Raw genomic sequence first — 10,322 nt, forward strand, 5'->3', positions numbered from 1 at the left:
CCTCCAATTTCACGTTGTGCGTGGGCCTGGTTCTTTCACACCCCCATAACTGGCGTTAAATATTCTCCATGGCTTCCTTCCTCGTTTTCCTCGCAACACAATAACCACGCCCCGGCGAGAATCGACGGTAATTTTATTCAGCCGGCAACAAAGCACGGCTTCAAATTAAGGAGGAAATTAGATTTTGGGTTTCCCGAGCACCCACTAGTCTCAACTTTTGCTGGATTCACCAGAATTTCCCTTAATATTTTCTGTAGCTACGCAGGGGACGCGGCTCTCAAATAAATCGCCCTCTCAGATGATCCGCTTTTATGACGCAAACTTATTTCGCTCTTTTATTGCCGGCGCAGTCTCTCCAGAGAGATAAAATTGAACCGTTTTTTTTTACCCGAGCCAAATAATAATGGGATTTTATCATCCGCGGACGAAATGCCGGGAATGATTTTATATAAAGATTCTATCAAAAGTGCCGTGTCTCTGCTTTTTGAGTCGTTTATTCGGCGTCACCATTACCTGCTTCCACTCCATTCCCAGAGTCTATTCAACGTATTACCATAAATCTGAACGACCTTGGGGTAGGTTAAAGCCGAGGAAGACGCTTTTCACAAATGAATGAAATATAAATCAACGTCCCAATAGAAAAAATATTAAAGGATTGATTTGTGGCTTTCTTGCTTTTAAACTCCGATTGGTGCTATAAATTGTAAATCTTTAAATCCCGGGCTCTAAAAAAAAAATTTAATATAATACTTGGTCGCAGACACAACAACTTTGGGACGTTTTAAAATTTAAAACTATTTCCGTCCCATAAAAAGTTATCAATCAATTTCAAAATGAAAAAGCGTTTACGCTCCATTCCAACAAACTCGTTAAATGCATTTCCGTGTTCTCTTGGCGAGAATTCAATTACGGCGCGGGACGCACGGATTTATTCTTGCCATCTTGAGCGTGCATAAGAGGCTGAAATATTCCAATCTTTCATAGCTGAGCAGCTCCTAGGGCTAGAGAAGACGCGTCTCAAGAGAGAGAAAAGCAACCTGCTCGCTTCTTTCTGGGGACCTGTCACGCTGGATCATCCCCCAGCGTGTCACCACGCATGCAGCTGGGGGTTGAAAGCGTGTCAAATAATAAAATCGAGGCGCGAGATTATTTCGTAAATGGAATGCGCGCGGCTGAAATATGGCGGTCGTGGAAATATAAAAATAATCCGGCGGCAACTCGACACTCCTGAGAACGAAAAATTCCCCGAATGTGCAGCCACTCGCAGGTGAATTGCACAACGGCGAAGGACGCCCGGCCGTACATTTTTGTGATCCTGGTGATAATTACGGCGTTGTTTTGAAAAGCACGCCCGTGATTACAGGGCAAGCAATATATAATGAGATTATTACTATTCCGGTTGCTGCGTCAACGGAAACCATTCTGGTGAACAGCTGCAGGCTGCTCGCCTTTGCGCATCTCTCCGCTGACGTTCTTGCCCAGCAGTGTAGCCTGACAACGTACGTGCTCGTCGACAGCAAATCTCGCCGTGTAATTAGCATTTCCAGCTGTAATTTGGCGATTCACCTCCTCTCCGGCCTTGGTTTGCTTTCCCAGACTTGTTTTAATTCTGCGGCGATGCCATCAGAGACGCACAAAATTCCCACAAGGCACTCTCTCGCCTGGATTAACTAAGTTGATAATTAATTCAAATTTCTGAGCTTTCGTAATTCGCAACGAGCTAAAGAATTTTTTTAATTTTATTAGAAAAATAACAACAAAAAAACTCGGTTTTTAAATATTTAAATTTCTCTGTGTTTTCATATAAAAATTAATTTATAATTCTCCCCCAAAGCATCATAAAAGGATTTTACTTTTTTGTAAAAATAGCAGCAATTTTATTTTCTACTTTTTCGATTATTTATTTGATATTAATTGTTCAGGCAACGTTTAAAAACCAAATCTGGGAGGGCCAATAAAAATAAGTAACAATCAGCGATGACAGTTTGATGAGGCGTTCGTTTGGCCAACAAGGGACATGCAGTCGCGACATAAGTGAGCATGTGTCGCTCTAAAATCGTGGCGCTTGACAATTGTTAAAAATAGAGGCCTCGTTACTCGACGTCTGTGCAGCATAAATCTCACTCGAACAAACGAGCCTGGAGAAATAATTTTTGCAAACGGCAGCCGCAGCATCTGGTGAGGAAGAAGAAGCTGAAAAAATTGCGCGTAGTTATGGTGCGGGGAGGAGTTTGTGTTTTGCGCTGACTGGAATTACGTTTGAAAGAATGAGTCGGGATTGTGCTGCTGCCGGCCGGTCGTTGTTTTAATTGCGCGCTCTCGCTGCTTTTTGTTGCTACCGAGTAGTGGTGCTCGCTTGTGTTGTCTTTATCAGTGCAACGGAAATGCCCTTCTTTGTATCAAGGAAGGGCTCTAATTCAACTCATCAGCAGTCGCTCCCATCGCCCCCTGGAATCAATTATACACAAGAGTGTTTTGCTTTGTTTGCTCTTCTAAAGCAGCTCTAAAGACTGCACTTGTCCTCACTCAAGCCAGTTTTTGCGCCATGCTTGAAGAACCCGTGGAAATGATTTATCTTTTGTTTGTCCAAAAATTTCCAAGGAGAGACGTTTTGGAGTATTTTTTTTATTCAAACGAAGTTTGAATATTTTCAAGTAAAAACTTTAATCAAGTATGATTGAAATATATAATGTTAAAATAATTTTTTTGGCATTAAAACTTCTGGAGACGAAAACTGCAACATTTTAAATAATTGGAATCAATATAAATTAAAAAAAAATGCACTTTTATAATTTTCTCCTGATTAAAAAATCCAGAATTACGGTTTAATTTTGTCCAAAGCCCAAAGCAAAAGAAGTTTTTATTCAAAAGAAAAATCAATATTAAATGAAACAATAAAATAAATGCAAATTAAAATGTTAAAATTCAGTCATTATTGCAACCACAATAACAAAATTCCTAGAAAAATCAAGCTCAAGTGTTTTATGAGAGACTTAAATTCTAAACGTCATTCTGGTATACATTTCTCCGAAGTCCGCGTGAGACTTTGCCGCTTGTTAATTGTCATGGAGCCAGACAGACTTAAATTGCAATCAGCGAGTGGTGCTTGAACAATTTGTCAATCGTCTGGTCCCATCGTTCTTCCTCGTCTCCAATCTTATGGGCGCGCGAATCCTCTCTGCTGGTCTTCATTGGCGATAATGGCTGCTCGAGTCGCGCCGGTTGCCAACCCGCAAGGCACACGCGACACATCTGTCGGCGCAAATAAAGAAAAAGATATTTTGTTGCGTGCGCGATAATGACGCAGAGGATCCTCGCGCGTTTTATTCTGGTGCCCGATGATGAGTGCCATTGCTCAAAGAGCGCGAAACACAATACCGGCGTGTAACTCAAGAATCTCTCACTTTGCGTCGTTCATAATCCGTTCGGCCTATGCGATAGAGAGAAAGAGACGCAGTTATGCATATGAATTCCTCGGGTGCCGCGCTGAAATATCTTCACGTGCCGCTTCGCATTGGTGCGATGGCGTGGCGCTAAAATCCAACACGGCCTGAAACTGCACAAGCCTGTTTTTGCCTGCAGAGAGAGAGAGAAAAAAAAAAGAAAGAGCAAAAACGCGAAACTGCGCGGATTGAATATCCGAGGTGCCGCTCCAGTCGCGCCGGCTGAATTTCGCCAGCAACAGTCATCGTCGACTTTAATCATGACATGTGTATAATAAAGAAGATTTAAAAATATCACCCAAATTTCTAAACAGCAGGAGATGCAATAAAAATCAATTTAAAAATTATATTGTATCTAGTAGCACCAACGGCTTTAATTTTTTAATTAAAGCACCTAAAAAAGTTTTTATTCCAATTTGTTTCACAAAATGTAAATTTATAATTAATTCTGTTGAAAAAATCTTTTCAAAGAATAATTGAAATTTATTCTTGCTTATAAATAACAAATTTTATTTCATAATTTTCATATTTTTCATTAATTTCCATAAAAAACCCAAATATTATCTGTAGTTAGGTTTTTGTTAAATATCCTTATTTTGAAATAAAACCAAAGCCAACCAGTTTTTTTTTCTTTCAATGTCATAAAAAAATTGATTGATAAAAAATTTGTTTATCCAAATAAATCATAATATAAGAGTTGCAGTCAGCAACAATTGCGTAAAAGGAAAAAATAAGAAACGCGTGCGATCTCCGGCGCCTGCTTGACTCTGATGCAACATGAGTGGCGTCCGTCTTGTGTCAAATTATCTACCAGGGCTTTAATTGCCAATACGTTTCCGAAGTCCTGTATTGCGCAGTTTCTCTTCTCGCGTTATCTCTTGGAATTCCTGCTGCAATAAATATCCAAAGGTGTTTTTGTTTTCGCTCTCTGCGTGCATCTAATTATGCATCTGATGCAAAAACAAATCGCGAGCGCGCGATTCTTTCTCTTTCTCGAGGTGCATCATCAGCGTCGTTCTCGTCACGTGCCTTACCTAATATTACGTCGCAGGCGCAAATCTCCAGGTGCTTAGAAAAGTTTGTCCAATTAAGTTTCGCTATCAAATTATCTCCCAGGGGTAAAGTTTGAAGTTGCAGACGCCGCAGGAAATAAATTGTATAAAGCTTGGTTGCTTCTCTGCGGCGAGACGTTGCGGTTTCACCCAAGTATGCAAATTCCTCGCCGGTGCATCTCTTTCTCGTTCGTGTAATGAAACGGCATAGTTCCTTGACGGGCGGACTCTGATTCCATCGGTCTGACCTTTGCCGAAGGGAAATTCGATCAGGCGTTGTGCGGCGGCTCCGCCACGACTCATTCCCATCACCGGCCGATTCCCACTTTGCAAAACAAAGGTCTCAAGATCAAGTTCGCTGCGAAATTCACGAATTTTTTGCCCCTCGGTTTTGGTTGGTGGCCCATTTCTCGGGCTTTGTGCGTCACTTTATTTTCAAATCGGCCGTTACTGACACGAGCAGAGAGATTGTCGCCAAGATCGCTCAAATGACGCGTTGCCTGGCGAGAAGCGCGCGTTTGAATTACCCTGAGTTGAGGTTTCTGACTCGCGACACTCGAGATTGCTAAAAAGTTCTAACACCGTGCGCGGATCATCTTCGCCTGTATCCATTTCTGCAAACTAGGAATTTCGCTCGTTCAGAAAGAAGTCGTTTAGAAAAGTGATCTGGGCACTTTCCATTGGGATTCATATATGTGCGGTCGATTTTATCAGGCAAACAATTTTGGAGGAAATTGAGTGGAAATAGTCGAGAGGCGGTTTGCTTGTTTTAGAGACTTTCCTCAAACAGTCCTGAACAAATATAGAATCAATTTTGATCTACCACAAAAAGAGAATCTTCTATTGAGTTGTCTGATCTCTGGACCGATTTGGAAATAAAAAAGCTTTTCTTAAGAGCGCGATTTAATTTAAAATAATTCAGGGATACCTCTAAAAAATATATTGAAAGTAATTTTATAAAAACAATAAATAAATTAAAAAAATTACTTATTTGTTCCTTTTTATCATTATTTTTTTTTATCAGGTAAAAACTATTTTAGAAGGAACTTTCAGGGGTTGAATTGCAAAACAGCACAAGTTATTTTTAATTAAATTGTCAGGGGAGTGTTCCTTTCTGGATTAAAATAACCAAAAAAAGTATGTCTTTTCTATTAAAAGTGAACAAAAAACGGCCAAAAATCTTAATTAACATTTTTATGCAGCTGTTTGACAAATAAAATAATAAATAAATTGCTTCCATTTGCATTTTTCGACCTAGAATTTTTTTATTCTAGGCTCTGCTGAGTAAAACACATCAATTTTTATTTCACAGGAAATATGAGAATCAGTAAACCACCCGCCCGTTTATTCTCCGCAGGGGTCCAAGATAATTGATCAATCCGAACAAAGTGTCTGTGAACGAGAGTAGCCGCAGTTAGTAGTTCATGATTTATCGTGTCACATGACGCAGCGAGATGCTGGCTGGTATTTATTTGGTGCGAGGCGCAGGCCGAAAATTCGGCAGTCACACCCCTAGCTAGGGCGGGGTCCTCGCGGCCCGCGTGTGCTGCTGGCCGAGTAATCCCCCTGCAGGTATTTTGATCCCCGCGTCAACAATCGGGCGCCGCGCGCTCGCGACGCCTCGCACCTTTTTCTTTTTCTCTCACCGCCGTGACACACAATGTTGTTTGATCGCGATGATGTTACTATCAATAATATTGTGTCGGGCCCCCCTTCCTCCTCCTGCTTAATTAGAGCTGCTTACATTCGCTGGAGGGATGGTTGTCTTATAAAAGCGGCGCGCCACTCTTGGGTGCTTCATTCATTCTTTCTTTTGTGACCGCGCGTGCCCAGTGTTGACTTTTTGCCAGCAGTTTTTCGTGCCCTTTCGCAGCCCGACCATCGATATGTCTGACGAAGTCGTTCAACAGGTTTGCCAGCCAAATATTTTTCCAGAACTTGTTGCCGTTTCGAGCTATTACTCACTCGGGGTGGCTTTTTTCTAGCAACAGGCCAAATGGCAAAAGCTCTTGCCATGAATAGGGGACTTTTATCTTTATATTTATTCTCTCTACTCGTTTATTAACTTTTTACAGACGAAAACTTCAAAATATAATTAAATTGCGCTTCATTACAGCATTTAATATTTTTTGTCTTGAGAAATTATTATTTTTTATTATAAATCTAACCAAAATTTTTCTGGTTAAATTTGTAAAAAAAAAAATCAACTTTTGTGACATATTTTTCTTCAATTTGATAATTTCTTCTTAAATAAATATCAAAAATAGCTTCAGAAATCAAATTTAGGTAGACAGAGGAAAAAAATCATGCGAAAATTAATTATTCTTTTTTTTTATTTAATATCCGCTTAAATATGAAATACACAGCATCTTACTTAAAGTCAATTCACGAAAAATTATTAATTCCGATGAGTTCCCCCACATTTTTATGCACTACCCAAAGTGACATTGGTTTCCGATCTTGGTGTGCATTCATCTGGCAAGGGTGTCTTGCCGAAATGATCAAGGACAAATCGGTGAATGGGTTTGATTTGCATGCGAGAACAATGGACGCGCAGCAAAGTGGCCGCAACTTCTTTGTGTGTGTCTTAATTAAGTCGCCGAATTATGTATTCACGGCATTGTGTGTAACGCACGCTTGTGTGTTTCAGGCTACCCAGGAGGAGGCCGGAGACTTGAAGGAGGAGGCCCCCAAGCAGGTGAGTAATCTTGTGACTCGCTCGCACGCAGCCTCTCCGACGTACACGCATCCCTTCACTGATATTCAATACCAATTGCCATGGCCACTCCCTTGTCACATGATTGATCTCTGCGGCTGAGACGCTGTTCATATCTCATTACGCGCTGCTTAATAAATTTTGGTGCAAATTTTCAGGATGCCGAGAAGAAGCCCGAGGAAACCAAGGAGGTCGAAAAGACAGAGGTGAGTCATCCAATGAGGCTTAAATATGCAGCATTTTTTTATATGAAATTTCATTAAAGTTAAATTTTAAAATTAATTCCAAAACATAATACTTTTGGTTAAAACCAACAAAGACTTTTAATCTGTAAGAATTTTTTTTACCATTTTGCTCTTTTTTATGATCAAAAAAGGAGTAAATTTAATCAAAATCACACATTTTTAAATTATTTATTCATTGTGAATTTCATTGAACTTTGCAATTTTTACAGGAGAAGTCCGGAGAAGAAGTGCCACCCCCTTTGCCCACCACCCCTCCTCCTGCTGAAGAACTTGCCGTGCCAGCTGTTACTGTCCAGCCTGCCACCCCTGTCTCTGCTGCCGTTGCAGAAAAGGTTGAGGAGAAGGTCGAAGAGACCCCTGTGACGGAAACCAAGGAGCCTGAGGTCTGCTAGCTTTTTAAACTTTTGAAAATTGAAGTTATTATAAAAAAAAAACCAGGTTGAATCAACACCTGCACCTGCCGAGGAGACTCACGAAACCGCTGCCGAGCCCGAGAAGGTGGCCGAGCCAGTTGAGGAAAAGAAGGAGGAGGCGCCTGCTGCTCCCGAGCCCACTCCTGCCGAGCCTGAGGTTTTTGATTTTATTCGGAAATGTGGTGTCTTTTTTACTCATCTCATTTTCTGCCATAGGTCGTAGCTGAGCCTGCCCAAGAGCCGGCCGTTGTTGCTGCCGAACCAGAGGTCAAGGCTGAGGAGGAAGTTACTGCTGCCCCTGCTGAAGAGGAGAGCCAAGAGAAGAGCGAGGAAACTCCTGAGGCCGAGGCGAAGGCAGCTGAGAGTGAACAGGTGAGATATGCTGGTTCCAAATTGTCAGCGGGATTGGACGCTTTTTCTTGCGCCTGCAGACCTTTTGTAACCCTCAGAGATTTTTGTGTACATAGATTTGCATGGGTTGAAGTAACTTTTTCCATTAACATTGCATTATTTCGCTCAGTCAAGGCAACCCCCTAGAAATATATTTGCGAGCTGACAAAAATTGTGTTAATTCTCTCTGTGACCTCATCAGCTTTATCATTCATTGCCGACTATACATGTTAAATGTTTGTTTTAATGTTGAAGACTTTCGCTTCTTAATTTTAAATTATGTTAAATTACAATTCGATCATAATTTAATAACCAAGCACTTCATTGGTAAGCATTAATTTTTGTGCCGTCTGTGCGCTTAATGTGATTAAGAATTAAAAAAAAACTTTTAGATAAATGTTCAGCCCACCACTTGCCCCATGTACAAAACGCCTGCTGAGAGCTTGCATGAACGAGCCGGGTTTCTATGCCGATCTAACTGTCAATTCTGGAATTGATCCCCTTACTATTCCAGGTCGAAGAAGACGGAGATGCCCCAGAAGCAGACCAGCAACAAGCAGAAGAAAAAGCGGAAGAATAAGAAGTAAATTGGTTCTTCGTCTTGGGGCTAGAAGAGAAGATTTCTGCTTCAAGTGAACCCCCTCCTTATATCATTGGACTTTGAATAATATTAATGAAGATGGTCGATTCTTAATTTTTATTTTGTGCCCATATCTCTCTCTCTTTACCAGCATACTTGCATTCAGGGGCCACGTTAATAAATTTTTACCTAGAACTGTAAGGAGGAGTAAAAATTTGAATACTCGCAATCGATGATTTGTCATTTAGCAAGTAATGCAAAAACTCTTTTGACAAGCAAAATTTCAAACAACAGTGAAAACGATGATTGTAAAACTGTCTGCTGCTGAGCTCAAGCACTGTAATAAAGCCAATAACAGGAAGGTGTCTTTAAGGATGACTCTCGTTGTTACTGGACTGGCAATATTTTTTCATGTTCTTTCTCCCATGAGTTGTATAAATTTCTTTTCTGGATAATAAATAAGTGCTTTGTCAATAAAGTAGATAATTTTAATTGGAGAAATAAAAACATTGCTTAAAGGAGACATTTGGTTGTGGAACATTTGAGTTTTTCAGCTGACTGCTTCCTTTGATGACGAAAATTACCAGAAATTATATTTTTGAATGAATTTTGTATCTGTAGAAATGATGCGCGATAATTTAGATCAATACTTTGACGACAGTTTAGCTTGTTTATATGAAATACAATGTATGGATAAGTAGGTAATAATAATTATGTGGTAGGAGTATCATAGCTAGATGAACATTTTCTATCAATATTATACAACATATTCACACACTTTTTAAATGCCAATTTGTACCGAGATTTTGACATCACACTTACATGTTTCTAAATTTCTACAGCAAAAATATACTGAACATGCCGGCAGCTCAGTTGTACATTTTTGAAAGTAGACGCATTTTAGTTGAGCATATAACTCTGTGTAGTAGGCGAGAGAATTAGTTATTATCATTATACGTCTGTATCCTGGAACAACAACGATGGTGTGCCTGCAACCGAAAACTGTGGTTCGCTTGCAGATGAGATTGCTTTTTCATCATTGGATGGGTTCGCGAAAATTACGAAGACGGTTGAAAATTGAACAGTTGCTGTGATTATTTAGCCTAACAAAAAGCAATGCAAATATTTTGTCCACTTTTGTTTGGTTTGAAAATGGTATGCAATTAATTTCTCTCCTGTCTCACAGCTAGACGTATTAGATATTATGTGAATGCAAATATAATTATTTTGCTTTGAGGTGTATAAAAATGAACAAATTTTGTATCTCTCTCTCTCCCTCTCTATACAAGGAAATATTGACAAAACTACAAGCAGAAATTCGGTTCTCTATTTTGATGCATTTAAATTAATCCAGTAAGAAATTTCAAGGTTCTTTCTTATTTTTAGAGGTGCTTATATTATCACAAAGCGTGTATTTCTGTCTTTTTGTAATGTGCAACAACTGATCAATGATGGAAGTTAATGATAATAAAGAAATCTTTGT

At 39.8% G+C, this 10,322-nt stretch overlaps 1 protein-coding gene across 3 annotated transcripts in view; it reads left to right on the forward strand.

Moving 5' to 3' along the window:
• The window catches only part of LOC132195170 (enolase-phosphatase E1-like), a 28,536-nt gene extending 19,219 nt beyond the window's left edge, over positions 1 to 9,317 (forward strand). For 2 of the 3 annotated variants that reach the window (XM_059616986.1, XM_059616987.1), the window contains exons 4-9: positions 7,146 to 7,193; positions 7,370 to 7,417; positions 7,666 to 7,839; positions 7,895 to 8,026; positions 8,086 to 8,241; positions 8,774 to 9,317. In XM_059616986.1, the coding sequence (XP_059472969.1) occupies positions 7,146 to 7,193; positions 7,370 to 7,417; positions 7,666 to 7,839; positions 7,895 to 8,026; positions 8,086 to 8,241; positions 8,774 to 8,839 (624 nt within the window). In that variant the 3' untranslated portion in view covers positions 8,840 to 9,317. The remainder of the gene's footprint in view (positions 1 to 7,145; positions 7,194 to 7,369; positions 7,418 to 7,665; positions 7,840 to 7,894; positions 8,027 to 8,085; positions 8,242 to 8,773) is intronic. The other variant, XM_059616988.1, reaches the window with a different exon arrangement.
• Positions 9,318 to 10,322: the final 1,005 nt, after the last annotated feature.

Source organism: Neocloeon triangulifer, unplaced genomic scaffold, assembly GCF_031216515.1.
Source record: "Neocloeon triangulifer isolate White Clay Creek 2 clone unplaced genomic scaffold, ASM3121651v1 ptg000009l, whole genome shotgun sequence".
NCBI classification, from domain to species: domain Eukaryota; kingdom Metazoa; phylum Arthropoda; class Insecta; order Ephemeroptera; family Baetidae; genus Neocloeon; species Neocloeon triangulifer.